This window comes from Triticum aestivum, chromosome 1A, assembly GCF_018294505.1.
Source record: "Triticum aestivum cultivar Chinese Spring chromosome 1A, IWGSC CS RefSeq v2.1, whole genome shotgun sequence".
Taxonomy (NCBI): Eukaryota; Viridiplantae; Streptophyta; class Magnoliopsida; order Poales; family Poaceae; genus Triticum; species Triticum aestivum.
In genome coordinates, this window is record NC_057794.1 from 150,336,161 (window position 1) to 150,353,051 (window position 16,891).

The window sequence follows — 16,891 nt, forward strand, 5'->3', positions numbered from 1 at the left end:
TACATGGAGAAGAACAGACAACCGCTCATTCATGCTTCGTTCCACTCCTTTGCGCTACATTACTGGAGGTGACATTTTCCTATCTCTCTATATTGTAACAAGCTTGTTGCCTGCATAGTTAATGGATTTTTTATTTAAATTTATCGCTGCTTAGTGCTTTGTTGCAATTGTTCACCCAAGATTCTTATATATAATCTGAGCGTATGTAGGCATACTTAGCTTTGCTATTCCATTTTTTTTGGCGCATAGAAATAAGAGTATTGTCCAGGTTAGGTATTCAATTAAGTATGGTATTTGGATTGCTATCAGAATGTCTTTTTCTATGCATGTGATTTCTCACATCTGGTTATAATATTTGTGAAGACGTGCATTGCACGTGCACTTGGAAGCGAGCCCGTGGCCCGCGCTGGACGGCGCCGACGCCGACCCGAGCCACCTCGTCCGCGTATTCTTGGAGCTGTGGCTGGTCGATTTACATGAAATTAATTCCCCCAGTTCTGGTGGCAAATATAATACACATAATTCATATTGTTATGCACTAGCGTGTATGTGTGAAATAGATGGATTGTGGTCCCGTACCCAATAAGATAGATATGCGTGTGTGTTAGAGAGAGAGGGAGAGGGGGATAGAGAGTGAGGAAGAGGGAGGAAGAGTGTGTGTCTGTGTGTGTGAGGATTTGATGGTAAAAAAGATCGTCAATGTCGTAATATTGAACTCTTAAAATTAATGTGACCCCGTTGCAACGCACGAGCGTTCTTCTAGTGCATATAGATACCGTACATATATCTATCTACTACCACTATAAAAGCACGAGAGGGCGGAGAACCAAATCATCCTATCCATCCAAATCTGCAATCTAATGGTCTACATCCCTCAAACATACTAAACATGTTTTATGCTTTAATTACCCACCATGTCATTATATTAATTAATTACCCACCATTCCATTGGGTTAACATCATCGGAACACATCCCGTTAAAAAAAATCCTCACGACGTCTCTGCCCTCTCGCGACCACGCCTGCAGTTATGGCCACCACCCCACACCTCGCCCCACCTCTTTCCCAGATCCTCCCCGCCAGCCACCACCCTCGACCTGTGCCTCCGTCGCCGGACCGCCGCGCCCCCGCTCCAGGCGCTCGGGCCGCCCCGTCCACGCGCTGCCCGGGCCGCCGCGCCCTCCCTGCCTTTCCTCACGCTTCCTCCCCCCGCCGCCGCCGCTCCCTCTTCCGCGGGTCGCCGTGCTCCCTCTCTGTAGCCACGGCCACTCGCTCCACCAGACGCTCGATGCCCATGTGGCGCTGCTGTCGCACGCAGCGACAAAGGGTTCCACGGCGGAGACATGGAAGAAGGATGACGGGGGTGGGGCCATTGCCATAGATGAGCGCAGCCCCGAGCAGATCCGATTAGGATCCTTCTCTCCATCTCACTCTCTTTGTGCCTTCTCCCCTCTCTGCTCTCCCGTCTCTCTCAATCTGCAGCAAGGTGTCGCGGGCTCGCGGCTGTGACGCCGGCGGCGGTAGAAACCACCACACCCTCTGCATCCAATTTCTCTTTCTAACGTCTCTGTGCATCAGCAGGTTTTAGTAGACGATCCAGATTGAGAAGGTCACATGAGTTTGCCAGCAGCACCCATCTGTGTATGCTCAATTACCTATCAGTAAAGATATACATATCATTTGGTGGAATATGTAAGTAGACCTTCTGTGTATGCTCGATTACCTCTTGTATTGAATTTTCTGAAATTTTGGATCGATCAACATGTGATCAGTGGTCAGATGTAAAACTTAGCCTTACTATCAGGTTGCATGTAAGAGGTACAATTACTTGATTATCAATGCGTACTTTTCAGAAGCTTCACTAACAAGTGCAAATATGTAGTCTGGAACCATCCCTGAAAAATTATTGGTAGCCCAGGTTTAGAAGCATTTAAATATCTTTTCCAATTGTTGTAAACTCACCAAAGCTTAGGAGCGGAACTCCCTTACATGGAAGCATCCTTGCCGATGAAAGAACACTATGTTGAAATATTTACCTACTAACTATCATACTAAGAAAACCCGCCATTGATTAGTTCTTAGATTCTGGAAGGGCCTATTTGGATTATTTAAGAACAATGCTTCATACTAAGAAATTAGGCCGTTCATAAGTTATTATCTCCTGGAAGGATTTATTTGATTGATATAAGATAAAAAAATTGCAAGCACCCAATACTTGTTTTCCCTTAATTATTGTACAGACTGCTAATTCCAGATTTGAATATCCTCCCAGCTGAGGAGCAATCGTATCACAAGGATGCACATGCAGAACAAGCCCGGTTGTCAAAGGTTCAAATACTGTGTACTTAATGAGTTGTATTTTGTGAATCCTTATTACTGTGTTTCATGAATCTAGACAATGGTAATACTAATCCAGACTTTGTCGGTATGGATGATGTTGTAGCCGCAATTGAGCCTCCACCTCCTATGTTTTTGAAGGGCTTGGGAATGACACTAATAAAGTGGATGGGCAAGCTCAAACCAACGAGGTTACGATGTGATTAATTTCTTAGAAGTTCATATATGTTCTGCTTCGTGTCATCTTTAGTGCTTCAAGGGCAAACGGCTAGATTCAATTTGGAGCGTCGCGGGAAGGAGCAGGCAGCAGCGGCAATACACTGAGGGTGGAGCAGCAGAGTCACCTGATCTACCAGTATGTCTGATTGATGCTGCCCACTGCTCCATCAGCTTGCATCCAGCATCTCTAAATTAGCATTATGTCAGGTAAATACAGATAATGATTACTGCAGCCATGAACCTGTCGAGTTGGTATTTGATCCCATCTTCATGCACATGATAGTCCCACCTTTGCAGGTTCTCGATATATTTGCAATGGATTAAACAATGGGCCTCTCTTGATTCACACATGTTCACATTTCAAGCTATTTGATGGTAAATCTTGAATTTTATTTTCTTATATTTTTTTAGCGGATTAATTAGAACTGATTTGGTTTCTGATTTGTTTGGGCGAGTGCAACAGCTTGCGAAGCTTTACCACTAATCCACAGTCACTATGTAACAATTAAAAGGTGATTGATAGTTCCAATAGATGCATATTTAATATTTCTTTCTGCACATCATTTAGACAGGTGGTTCCATTTGATACATTTAGGAAGAGTACGGTCTTTTCCGACTTTAGTTAATATCTATATTGTTTCTTTGCTATAATAGGCAGGTCTGGAAACACATGCTAATATAAGGCTTGAATTGCACATGTATTGTCTTATTAATCATGCACATTTTGGAGCATGATTATTTTCAAATGGTTTGTCTAACAATACTGAGGAGACCTGCATGTCTGTCAACATTCTTAATATGGAACCATTAGATGATGGATGACCATTTTTTGCAATATCCGACTGACTAATTGTACAATTGATAAGACAAGGGTTCGACTTACTTCCCTCTGCAAACATCTTCTTTGCTCAAGTAATTCAAGGTATGTTTCATTGCTCATTTAGGATGGCTGCTGAACCTCTTTGTGAACCAAGGAAGAAGTTCTCTATACAAAAATAACTTAGTTCTACATTGAAATTTTCACATATGGATAATTCAGTAACAAAAAAATTTGATTAATCGAGTTGGGAGATGTCACACAACACCATTTGCTCATAATTGTTATCTATTTGATCCTCGTGGCAGTCCTATATGTCATGAATAATTGAGTCATATGTTGATGCATATATAGTTTGACTGTGCACTTGCACGTGTGCAACGTTCCAAAAGGATAATTCATAACCTAGCAATTTTAGATATCTATGAACTTCAGTATGTGCCATCACGGTCTCAACAGGATATGGTACTCTGTTTTGATTTTTTATCAAAACCTAATTATCAATTTATATATGTGCGTACAATCTTTAACCATTATAGCTGACGATCTTTAACGTGTTTCATCATCTGTAGGCTGTGCAATGTGAGATAATCATGTATGGTGTTACCGAATGGGCTGGAAAGTTTCTAAATTATGAGCTCTGCATGATTAAGTGGCGCCGGGACCTGTACTTCATTTAATGCAGAGCAAGAAAGGAACATCAAAGAAGCTGTTAAAATGGATGGGAGAATTTGCTAAAACATGTTTACCTATTTTTTTAAAGATTAAGTGTATTCTAGAAAGAAAATAATTGTATGTTTCATGGAGTAACAAATCAGGAACTGTGCAGGTATGTGTTCATCTTGATGGGAGTTTGTCCGAGATGCTGGGCGAGGGGATTGTTTCCGCACTGCATGTATCCAAGTGTTTAGGGATGCCTTTTGCGAACAAATTTAGTTTTTTTTTGAGCGAGGAAATTGATACTTTTTTTGTGAATGTATTCGAGTGGGTGAAATACTCCCCATTTGTCTCGAGAGGTCCAGGTGTGGAAGCTTAGCACTGGGTTTGTCATTATTGAGGCAAGAATAGTTTGAATATGCACACTTTCATTATGTACTTGCAGTGCGTAATGCATCATGTGTAGAAAAAGATAGTTATATTTGTATAGAGTAAATTACAATGTTTGAGGTATTTGAATAAAAAATACTTTGTTGTTTCATGACATGCAACAATGCGATCTTTTGTGCTCGTTATTATAAGTTTGAGTAAATTTGTATTAGTTAATATAATGTACGATGACTGCCACGTTTGACTAATTTTATATTAATTTAGACGTGCAAACATTTACTAGTACTCAATATGGAACACAGAAACCGACTATCAAAGCATTGCTGATCCGATCCCGCATACTATATATAGGTCATTAACTGACATATAAAAATGTTTGGATAATTTTACTTCTACAAATATACTCACAAAAACTGAGTACATTTTTAGCACTGGCTAAAAGGGTTATTATTCGAACGAAAACACATAATTGTTGCGTAAAAGATGTTGTATTTTCAGTACCAAATTTACGATTTGATCCAAAAATAAGGAGGCATTAAAATGATGCGGATCTTTGGGTCTCGGGTGCCAATGCACTTGAATTTGATCTTTTTAAAAGTATTGCGAAATTAGTCAAAAATTTCAGAAACTTCTTGCAAACAAGAATGATACGGTGTTATACCCGTGTGACAAGTTTCACGAATGAATGAGTTTTATGGTATTTTAGGTTAAACAAAACAAAATCGACACTATATAAACATATTCACACCTTTTGTTTATGTCAAGGAGTCCACGGAAGTCACTTCTTCGCTAAACTTTTTATACAAGTATAACACTACAAGATTCTCGTCTCCGAAAATTTTCAGGAATTTTTGACTCTTTTTGTTATTTATAAATTATTATTTTTCAAACAGGTTGCAATGGGACCCAAGATTCATTAGGTATTTCCGGGCATTAAAATGACATAGTATATAGCACTAATAAGGTTCTCCTATATGACATGAATGCGCCATCAATTTCTCCCACGAATACCCTAGTATATTTGTACAGCAATTAGTGTACAATTTTCACAAATTTCTCTGACGAATACCCTCGTATATTATCAGTTCATTTTCCGGCAGAAATTGAAAATATGCCGTAAATATATTTTAGCGGCATTGTTATCCTTTTGACCAAAAAATGAATCCCATTACTCGGCAATAAATGCGGCAGACTATATAAAACCCAACCTGATGCCCGGGGTACTCCCAGCAATTTGACTCCCGAGGCTCGTCTAGTCTAATCCACCTCCCCACTAATCCACCAGCTGTTTACACAGGGTCAGCTAACCGCTCTCTCTATAGATCAACGTCACTCCCCATCTTGTTCGTCTTGGTCACCCCCACCCCCACTTTCCCTTCACTGGTCAAAGGCACCACCACCCACATCACAGTACAAGCCAAGCCAAGCCAAGCCAAGCCAGAGAAGAGGACCAGGCGTAGGTGGATGCAAGTGTGAGCCCACCGTGTCCGCCCCATTCACACCCTAGCCACATGGAGCATCCGGCGCCGGCGCCGGAGCCGATGCTGCTCGACGAGCAGCCCCCCACCGCAGTCGCCTGCGAGAAGGTAACCGGATCTGTGCTGGGATGGTGTTGGCCGTGTGTTTCTTGGCGTGGTGTTCCGTTGAGCTGATGTTTAGCGTGTTGTTTTCGTTGGGCGCTCTTGTTGAGCAGAAGCAGCAGGATGGCGAGGCGCCGTATGCGGAGGGGAACGACGCCATGACCGGTCACATCATCTCCACCACCATCGGCGGCAAGAACGGCGAGCCCAAGCAGGTGAGCTCAGCGTCTCTTATGTTTCGCTTGTGTCTCTTGGCCTGAGTTTGCACGGCCAGTTCTTGCCTTGGTGAGATGTGTCTGCTCTCCTGCAGCTATTCTCTTTAGCTATGACAACTCATTGAAATATAGCTGTGTGGATTCTTGGTTAGATTTTTCTTCGTTTACCAAATACGAAAAAAATGTTTCAAAGCGGCTGAATTTATCAATTATCAAGGACGATGTAGCTTGTCAGCCTATTTTTGTAGTGCTCATTTGTTTGATCCTCATGTAACTATGGTTTGCTCAAGAGATCTGTTCCAAATATGCCTGTGTGGTGTTCCATACTGTGGGTTTTCGGGACAAATTTGGACGGCTTCAGTTAGATTTTGGCCAACACTAGTGCTCAAATCTGTTACTATGAGCAACAGCTGATACCTCTTTGGCGCCCAGTTGGTAATGTCCTGCTTTGTTTTTCAGACGATTAGCTACATGGCGGAGCGCGTTGTGGGCACTGGTTCGTTTGGCATCGTCTTTCAGGTGATTGCTCTAGCCATTGTTTGTTTCCTTGTTTGTGTTGTTGACTACCAGCCTGATGTTTAGGGAAATGTTGCATGTGTAGGCTAAATGCCTGGAGACCGGGGAGACAGTGGCCATTAAGAAGGTACTGCAGGACCGACGGTACAAGAATCGTGAGCTGCAGCTTATGCGTTCGATGATCCATTCCAATGTTGTCTCCCTCAAGCACTGCTTCTTCTCAACCACAAGTAGAGATGAGCTGTTTCTGAACCTTGTCATGGAGTATGTCCCGGAGACACTCTACCGCGTGCTTAAGCACTACAGTAATGCCAAACAGGGGATGCCACTTATCTACGTCAAGCTTTACACCTATCAGGTTTGTGAATTTCCAGTGAATAAATGTGAAATGTGTGTCTGTCATTGTGCAACTATTCTAAGTCAATTTTACATTTGTGGCAGCTATTCAGGGGGCTGGCGTACATTCATACTGTTCCAGGAGTCTGTCACAGGGATGTGAAGCCACAAAATGTTTTGGTATGTATCAGAGGCCGGGGTCTTCCCCTTTCTGAAAAAAATGTATCAGTGAACACTGAACAGATTTGCTCAGTTTTCATGTATGGCTTTTCTTGCTTGATTTTGAACTTGCCTCCACTTGCTATATTATACAGGTTGATCCTTTAACACATCAAGTTAAGATCTGCGACTTTGGAAGCGCGAAAGTTCTGGTATGTTGGCTCTTTCCCCAAGAGTTTAGTGATACGTACACACTGCTTCAATCCATTTGTCCTGTCGTGTAGGCTACTCATTCTATTCAGTATTGAACCAGAATCGGCATCATGGTCTGTGCTATTTTGATTTAGTCTTACTGTTTTAGGCTTATAGCTGGCCAGGTGTTAAGATTAAAATTAAGTCACTTTTATATACCTTACAGTTTGACTTCTTCAGATATTTTTGGTTTATAAACTATTATCTCTGTATTCCGCTTATTCCTTCCTAGATTGCTGAATTCTTGCTTTAGCCGAATGCAAAGTTTCTGATCTTCACTTCATTTATTTACATTGGATGTCCGACACTGAATTTAAACTTTTGTTCCTTTACTACAATATCAACCTGCATAGTACTTTGATGTTACTTACCTGCTAATCCGATATCGTTTTTCTTGTCCTGTTCTATCAGGTGGCGGGTGAGCCCAATATATCATACATATGCTCACGCTACTACCGTGCTCCGGAGCTTATATTTGGTGCGACTGAATATACAACATCGATAGATATATGGTCAGCTGGTTGTGTTCTTGCAGAACTGCTCCTTGGTCAGGTTAGTTCCTTCGTTTCGTTCACATATATTGCAATCTCCTAGGTTCCAACTAAGATGTCAATACTGTAGTTTCTGATCTTTCATTTGTTTTTGCTAGCCATTATTTCCAGGCGAGAGTGCAGTCGATCAACTTGTAGAGATAATCAAGGTCTGCAAACATTCCATATATCTTTCTTTCGCTTATACTATTAGATGTTGTTGACCTTTGTGATGTTCTTGTAGGTTCTTGGAACGCCAACTCGGGAGGAAATACGTTGTATGAACCCGAATTATACGGAGTTTAGGTTTCCACAGATAAAAGCTCATCCTTGGCACAAGGTAGGCTTGCAATCTCATTCTAATGTCCAATCATATATCACATTTGCTGTTATTAATATATGTGGCTCACTGTTATTAATATAGGTCAGCCGTATATAAGATCTGCTGTAATATACTTAACCATGTAATGTGATGCCTACGTGTACTGATTGCACTTTGCTGTGACCAGGTTTTCCACAAGAAAATGCCTCCTGAAGCCATAGATCTTGCTTCACGTCTTCTTCAATATTCACCAAGCCTCCGTTGCACTGCTGTAAGTTTTTTCTTTTCACGTTGCTTGCTCTTCCAGGTGTTTGTTGCGGCAAGTAGGAGAGGAACAGATGAATGTAAATGTAAATATGAATGGTCTTTTAGAGACAATCAGATATATAGTTGTCCTTATTGATTGTTGGTAACTTATTTATGTATATGTGTGTAGTGTACGTTTGTCAAACTAGATTGATCAGTACTAGTCTTCTTTTTTTTCTTTTCGAAAAGGGGGGACTCCCCGGCCTCTGCATCAGAGCGATGCATACGGCCACAATTATAAATAAATAAAGTAGTTCAACAAGGTCTTGCAATCTGCTGCAAAAAAGTAGGCTGGCTCACAAAGAGCTAGAAAAACAAAAAAGGCCCAAAAGCCACAACCGGCTGGCATAAGATAGATAGATAGGTAAACTAATCGCCTATCCTATTACTAGTCTTCTATGAGCATCATAATCATAGTTATGAGGACCGCTAATCCAGTACCATAGATCGATGCTTGGCAGATGACGAGTTGATATTTAGTCGTCTTGTAACATGTTTTGCTATAGCGTGATGGCTATATTCACGCATTTGAATATCCGCATGCAGCTTGACGCATGTGCGCATCCTTTCTTTGATGAGCTATGGGAGCCTAACGCGCGCCTGCCAAATGGACGCCCGTTCCCACCTCTGTTCAACTTCAAGCATGAAGTAAGTGCATCAGAGAAAAACTAGGCTGCTCATTTGCAATTTGACAAAAATGTATGCAACCTGTTCGTGCTGTTGTGCTTATGGGATCTGCTTTTTTTTTTTTCTGCAGCTGGCCAATGCTTCACAAGACCTCATCAACAGGCTTGTGCCTGAACATGTTCGCCGACAAGCTGGTCTTGCTTTCGTGCATGCGGGGAGCTAAATATGCGCACCGGTGCCCTCAACCTTGCACCTTATTGTTTTGCCATGGGCAGAAGGGTGGTGGTTTAAGATGGAGGCAGGTCAGATGATCCCTGGAGCGATATATGCCAGATTCCATCATCAGGAGTACCGGTAGAGCACCGAGGAATAACAACTGTCTAGATCATCTGCCAGGGAAGGAGACTTGCCAGGGAAACAGCATAGCCTTACGCCGTGGACCCGAGTTTTCTTTCAGTTTTTGCCCTATTGTAAGAGTTATTAATAGCTTCTTAATGTACTGTAGCTCGTAAGTTGTCAACTATTTTGTTCTCCATTCACTGACGTATTGTTGCAGTAAACTTCGCTGTTCAATAAGTTGTGTCATGGCAGAGCTTGCACGCCCACTGCCTGTCATGTAGTCAAGCTGTCTATTTTCTGTTGGGTAGTTGCGACCCGTCGTGAGATGGCATGGCTGAACTGGAATTAGGGTTCGTGGGATCGAGAATTGGGGAAGCTATAGGTTTAGTATGGCCAAAGGCTCACAATATAATCCAATGCTGATTCCAGAAAAACGGGGGAGGCTTAAATTGCCCCGCTAGCAACAGGTAGAAAGGAAACAACTCGGCAAGTGAACTGATACAATAATACTCCCCTTGTCTTAAAATAACTGTCTCAATTTTGTACCAACTTTAATATAAAGTTATACTACGGTTAAGACATCTATTTTGGAATGGCACGAGTAGTAAATAATGGTTGAATAGATGGAGTCCCACGAGCCGTCCGATCCTGTGACAGACGGCGAGTCCCACGAGCCGTCCGATCCTGTGACGAGCTTCAATCTTGAGCGTCCACTAACTGAATCTTGATGAGGAGTTATATAAAGCAGTTTCGGCCTGACAATACCTCCCCGTGAAAGACGAACTTGTCCTCAAATAGTTGATGGGCGATCGAACCAGCCTCCTATTGTTTGCTTGAACAAGGCCGGGAAGGTGGTCTTGATGAAATCAGTGTCTTCCCAGGATGCATCATGATGCGGAGCATCTTACAGTCATTCCCATGGACCTATCTTCGTCTCTCGAGACACCACGTGGACCGATGACACGAGCTCGTGCAAGGGCTACCACGAACGAGGTTAACTCTCTCTTTGTTGAACTCTCCTTTGACCCACTTGAGACATGGCTACTACCTCAAATGGAGATGCTTTATGTGCTTAGATACCAAGGAAGCAACCAAGAAGAAGTTACAGTGCAAGATGGACAACGAGAGCATGAAGAAAATCTTCTCAGCGCAGAAATACCGGTACAACCGCCCATGTATCGCCCAACTACCGCCCGGGCAGTACAACCGCTCGACTACCGCCCAACAACCGGTCAAGCTTCTGTGATCGAGTGGTGCAAGGCCGCTACAACACCCGTTTATCCCCGTAACAGCCACCAGACTGGTACAAATGCCCCAAGCACCGGTACAACTGCTGAGCACATCCGGAAACACCTCCAAGAACTAGTACGTGAGCTCCCAGCGGTACAACCGCCCCCATGACCGGTACTACCGCCCTGCCTATGCGCAGTGAAAGGGGTTTCACCCCATGTATCCCCAACTTACCCCTTGGACTATATATACTTGTCCCCTACCTCCGTATTAGGGTTAGCGTTGTGTTAGCTCATATGTGAGATAGAGCTTCACTCATCCATCCGGATCTACTCCACCGCGAGGGACCGACACCTCCTCGGAGAAGATCCTTCTTGGATTCAAGACCCCTTTTTTTTGGGAAGATCATCAAAACCTCCTCACGGAGAAGAACCGGTTACCCTATGTATCGTCCTTTGTTAGATTCGGATCGTGCATCTCTTTGTGTTTCGAGGATCTAGCATATGTGTGATCGTTCTTGTTGGTTTGAATGACTCTCTCGTGTCCCCCCTCGTGTTCTTTGTGGGATTCGCTCCAATCGTGAAAGATCGGGCAACTAGGGTTCTACCCTACATCATCTTGGTATCAGAGCCACGTTGATCACGAATTTGGAGTCTCCCCTACCGTTTTCTAGCCTTCTTTTGTTTGTTTTCATCCTAAATTCGAAAATCCCCACCAAAAATACCCCCCCCCCCAATTTTTTTTGTGATTTGTTGGTGTGATGAAGTTTTGTTGGATTTGATCCATGGATTTCGTGTGTAGCAGGTAGATCTAGCTTTCCAACAAGTTTCCCCACCTTCCATCCTTGAAATCTTCGCAATTTTGTTCCCGAAATCATCCATTTTCGCCCCAAGTTCATCCCCGATCCAGATCTGAGAACATTTTCCCGACAAATGTGGTACAACCGGCCCCCGAGGCGGTACAACCGCTACCCCCAACACCTGATACTTCTGCCAGCCCAAAACTGGAACTCCAGGACGCTCCGGGAGCGGTACAACCGCCTGTGCAAGAGGTACAACCGCCCATCTCAGTTTCAGCCTCGGCTGATTGACAGTTTTGACCATAACTAATTCATCCGGACTCGGATTTTGACGTTCTTTAGCTCGCTGAGTAGCTATTGACATTCCCCATCCATCTAGTTAGGTTCCAACACCATTTGACTCCATCAAATTTTTGTAATTTTGGCATCTTTACCTATGGCCACCACCATCATACGCTATACCACATTTCGACTTCCGCAACTTAACCCATTACCGATTCCCATAGCATTTCTGGTTGCTTGAGTTGTGATTTGAGTCTCCTAACGTGTTTCGGCTACTTAGGGACGGTTGCTTCTTCTTCAACCACCACCACCACTACCACCATTTGACTTTGGTTTTGAGAATTTGAGTTGTGGTTCATCATTTCCTAGGGTGTTTCGGCTAACTAGGAACGGTTCGACATCGACATTACCGCCGCTCATCTTCGCCACGTACTCGTCATCAACGACGACCACTTCACCATTTTGACACCATCATCCGTTCTTGCTTACAAACAACCAACCTCAACGGTAACCTCCATATCATCTTGGTATCATGATATATCATCATTGTATATTCTTGCCATTGCATTGATAACCGCATAGACCATTTTGCGTACCTTTCCTATCGAGACTAGCCTTTGAGTATTGCCGACAACGTTACTTGTGCACATTTGTGATCATAGCTCCCATTGCATACATACCATATCATCTTGGTCCATATCTTGGTATCATCTCTTGTGTCACAAGGTTGTCATAAGCATAAAAAATTGCTATCTTGGTTCGTGAAGTTTTGCATGAGAAAAGAGCTCAAAAGAGAGAGAGAGAGAGAGAGAGAGAGAGAGAGCCATCCAAGCTTTTAAGCAAAAGAGGAAAGATAAGCAAAGAGCTTATAATCAAGAACCATAGCATCATATTACATTAAGATTGTCATACTAGATCATCTTGGATCATATCATCGAAATACCATACATATAGCATACTTGGGATAGAAGTCGTTGCATTTTTGCTTAGTAGGTTGTGCACAAGTTTTGTATCCGCCTATGGTGCAATCGTGCTAGCGTCTCTCTAGTGTTGTGCAACAAGAGCATTCTCGTGGATTCCACATTTTGGCTCATTTCTTGGTTGCACGACCCCATTTATCTATCTGTGTGTGAGTTTCCGTGTACCATATCTTGCTATTGGTCTACTTGTTGCATTTGCAAATTGTGGATCTTTTCCAACATTATTGAGGCTCCCTAACAATTGCATCAAATTTTTTGCCACCATCCTAACCGAGCTCCACTATAAGCTTTTACTTGTGTAGGTGTGAGAAACTGACAAGAATCGGTACCAATTGTGCTATTTCCTTGTTCCACATTTGAGTGATCATTGATCCATCTTCAACATCGGTCAAGATACATTTGGTATAAGTTCTTCTCTTTCTCCCACTCACATATTTTCTTGAAATGATGGATAGGCCAAGTACTTCTACCAACCCACTCTTCATCGGGCAAGATGACGACATGTCCTGCTATGTCACAAAGAGCCACCTCTTTGGTGCACAACGAGCTTTGCATCAAGAGCAACAAGCAATGAACGAACACATCAACAACCTCGCCACCGACTTGCGACTCTCCGAGCAACATACAAGAGACTACTTCGACAACAAGCTCGATGACCACAAACAAGAGAATGACGCAAGAATGGACGAGATTTGTGCTTTGTTGGCCAACCGCTCTTCTACCACTTCGTCCTACTCAAGACGGAGCCACTCAAGTTGACACTCCGACGACACCATCTCCGGCTCAAGTACTCCAACATCGAACACTCTTCGACGAGCCGCGCGCCAAGACCTTCAAGCAAACCACAATCCTCTACATGACTACGACTCTCAAGAGCAAGTCCACGCACAAGAACATCGACACCGTCAAAACCAAACTACTTTCACACAAGCACAAGAACGACAACGCCAACATCAATAAGAAGAGGAAGAGCAAGCGCGAAAACACCAAGATGCACAAGATGCCGAGGCACAGTGTCAACAACAACAACGATGAGAAGATCAAGCACTTGAGGCGCAACGTGCCCTCCGAGATTCAAGTCGAGCCGTAGCCACGCACAACCGGCAAGCTCGTGAGCAACAAGAAGCACTTCGCAATGAAGTTCAAGAGAGGATTTATCAATCCCAAGTGCATCGTCAAGTTCCTAAAGCTCCTCCCCAAGCTCGACAAGAACATCAAGTTCACCAAGAACAAGAAGACAATGGAAATCCTCCACGATAAGAGCAAGTTGAGGGATACAATTCTCCTCGTCAAGGACGTCATCACCCCCTACCCCAACACAATGAAGAGCAACGCTACAGCAAGCTAAAGTTCACCATGCCCAAAGTTTTCCGGAAGCAATGATCCCGGAGAGAACTTTTCATGGGCATTGAAGGTTTACAAAATCTTCCGCTTGCACAACTATGAGGAAGAGAAGAAGATCGCAATGGCATCCCTTGAGTTCCATGACTACGTCCTCATTTGGTGGGAACAAGTCATTGAGCGCCGTGAGGCAAGAGGTGAACCACCCATCACTAATTGGGCGCAAATGAAGGATGTCATGAGATCATGTTTTGTGCCAACATACTACAACCGCGACCTCTTCAAGAAACTCCAACTTCTTAAGGAAGGAACCAAGAGCGTTAAAGAATACTACAAAGAAATGGAGATTGCCATGATAAGATCCAATGTCACGAAAGATGATGAGCAAACTATGGCATGTTTCTTAATGGACTCAATCATCCTATCAAGAAGATCGTCGACTTCCAACCTTACTCCAATCTCATGGAGCTAGTGCATCAAGCTACCAAGGCGGAATGGCAAGTGCAAGATGACTTCAAGTATGCCAAGTACTCTTCCAAGAGATACGGCTTCTCCAACACCCAAGCTTCAATGACTCCAACACCTTCTACCTCAACGAAGCCTTCTACAAGCAACAACGACAAGTCAAGTTACAAGAAAACTTTGACAAATTCAAGTCGTCCTCCTACTACAAGCAACTTCAAGCCAAGAGATTCATCATCCTCTACCCCAACCGATGAGACCATCAAGACAAGTTCCTTCAAATGCTTTACATGCGGCGGCCGAGGCCACAAGTCCTTCGAGTGTACCAACAAGTGCACCATGATATTCAACGACGATGGTACATATGACACCATGAGTGAAGGCGAAATGGAAGCCCTTGAGCAAGTGGCCATGCACCGGCAAGTGAACGAAGATGAAGATGATCAAGTCTTTTGTGACGAAGATCCGAGCCCCGCTCTTGTTGTCTCCAAGGTCTTGATGCTTCAAGATCAACAAGACGAAGACCAAAGATGCCATATCTTCCACACCAAGGTAGGTATCAATGGAAGGTCCGTGAAGGTCATCATCGATGGAGGGAGTTGCCATAACTTAGCGAGTGAAGAACTATGCTCCAAGCTCCAATTGGTCAAGATGAAGCACCCACATCCCTACAAAGTTCAATGGCTAAGCGACTCCAGCACTATCCAAGTCGAGCATATGGTACAAGTTTCCTTCAAGATCGGAGCTTACGAAGACACTTTGGAGTGTGATGTTGTTCCTATGTCTGTTTGCCACCTACTTCTTGGACGACCATGGAAATTTAACCGAGGCGTCATCCACAACGGACAGACCAATCACTATAGCTTCAAGATGAAGGGAAAGGAGTATGTTCTATGACCTATGTCTCCAAGCCAAGTGATCATCGACAAGCAAGCAAGCCACCCATCATGGAGAGAATAGTGAGAGAGCGAACCACCAAAAGGAGAGTGAGCGCCACAAGCCCAAATTGAGTGCCTCCACGATGAGAGGCAAGAAGAACTTAGTCCTATTTTCCACCAAAAGTGAGATAAGAGAAGTGTGTGAGAAGCCATCAAGTGTCATGCACTATGTCATTTTGTGCAAGGACGAGGCACCAAAAGCTAACACCTCTCACAATCTACCTTCAGTGTTATCTTCTCTATTGCAAGAATTCCAAGATGTATTTCCCGACGAGCTACCTCTGGGTCTACCTCCAGTACGAGGCATCGAACACCGAATCGACCTCATCCCCGGAGCACCCCTTCCCAACAAGGCTCCCTACCGCGTCAACCCCGAGGAAACAAAGGAGATCCAACGGCAAGTACAAGAACTCATCGACAATGGCCATGTACGAGAAAGTTTGAGCCCTTGTGTCGTACAGGTAATCCTTGTTCCCAAGAAAGATGGTACATATCGCATGTGTTCCGATTGTCGTCCTATCAATGCTATTACCGTGCATTATCGTTACCCTATTCCACGCCTAGATGATATGCTAGATGAGCTTAGCGGAGCCACCATTTTCTCTAAAATTGATCTTAAAAGTGGCTACTATCAAATACGCATCCAAGAAGGTGATGAATGGAAAACCGCATTTAAGACCAAATTTGGCTTATATGAATGGCTTGTTATGCCAATGGGTTCATTTGAAGCACCCGGTACTTTCATGCGAGTCATGCACTTTGTTCTTCGACCCTATATTGGTGTATTTGTTATGGTCTATTTTGAAGATATTCTTGTGTTTAGCAAATCTCTCAAAGATCATGTCACCCATCTTATAACCGTGATGCAAACTCTTAGAAAAGAGCGCCTTTATGCTAATATGGAAAAATGCCTTTTTGGTGTTGATAAGCTTGTTTTCTTGGGTTTCGTTGTGTCTTCTAAGGGTGTTCATGTTAATGAATCTAAGATCAATGCTATTAAAACTTGGCCCCATAACCAACCAACTTGCAACAAGTGCGTAGTTTTCTTGGTCTAGCCGGTTTCTATCATAGATTTGTGAAGGATTTTAGCACCATTGCTTCACCTTTGCATCCTTTGAGTAAGAAAAATGCACCTTTTGTTTGGGGACCATCCCAAGACACCACATTTAATGAGCTTAAGAATTTGCTTACTCATGATCCTGTGCTTGCATTACCAAACTTTGACAAACCTTTTGAAGTTCATTGCGATGCTAGTGGT

At 43.4% G+C, this 16,891-nt stretch overlaps 1 protein-coding gene and 1 long non-coding RNA gene across 5 annotated transcripts; both read left to right on the top strand.

Moving 5' to 3' along the window:
• Positions 1-991: 991 nt before the first annotated feature.
• Positions 992-4,573, top strand: LOC123041731 (uncharacterized). Of its 3 annotated transcripts, none has more exons than XR_006418628.1 (5): positions 992-1,691; positions 2,272-2,327; positions 2,478-2,762; positions 2,853-3,067; positions 3,210-4,573. It is a non-coding gene; the product is annotated as an uncharacterized lncRNA (long non-coding RNA). The 3 variants fall into 3 exon arrangements; XR_006418625.1 differs by having other exon boundaries at positions 995-2,327; positions 2,853-2,930; positions 3,019-3,067; XR_006418624.1 differs by having other exon boundaries at positions 993-2,327.
• A 1,089-nt stretch (positions 4,574-5,662) lies between these two features.
• Positions 5,663-9,838, top strand: LOC101669862 (shaggy-related protein kinase GSK2). 2 transcript variants are annotated; one of them, XM_044464320.1, is made up of 12 exons: positions 5,663-6,005; positions 6,113-6,214; positions 6,674-6,733; positions 6,816-7,088; positions 7,172-7,246; positions 7,381-7,437; positions 7,889-8,029; positions 8,127-8,177; positions 8,252-8,347; positions 8,517-8,600; positions 9,182-9,283; positions 9,393-9,838. In XM_044464320.1, exons 1-12 carry the CDS (start codon positions 5,931-5,933, stop codon positions 9,483-9,485), a joined length of 1,209 nt encoding a protein of 402 aa, XP_044320255.1. In that variant the 5' UTR covers positions 5,663-5,930; the 3' UTR covers positions 9,486-9,838. The 2 variants fall into 2 exon arrangements, with proteins under 2 accessions (XP_044320255.1, XP_044320249.1); XM_044464314.1 differs by lacking the exon at positions 5,663-6,005 and having other exon boundaries at positions 6,026-6,214.
• The last annotated feature ends 7,053 nt before the right edge of the window (positions 9,839-16,891 follow it).

Excerpts from the sequence above, each read along its gene's own strand:
- LOC101669862 (XM_044464314.1), top strand. The coding sequence starts at position 6,026 with ATGGTGTTGGCCGTGTGTTTCTTGGCGTGGTGTTCCGTTGAGCTGATG. Across the intron at positions 7,089-7,171 it reads TCAAGCTTTACACCTATCAG|CTATTCAGGGGGCTGGCGTA; the intron begins GTTTGTGAATTT and ends CATTTGTGGCAG. Across the intron at positions 8,178-8,251 it reads AACTTGTAGAGATAATCAAG|GTTCTTGGAACGCCAACTCG; the intron begins GTCTGCAAACAT and ends ATGTTCTTGTAG.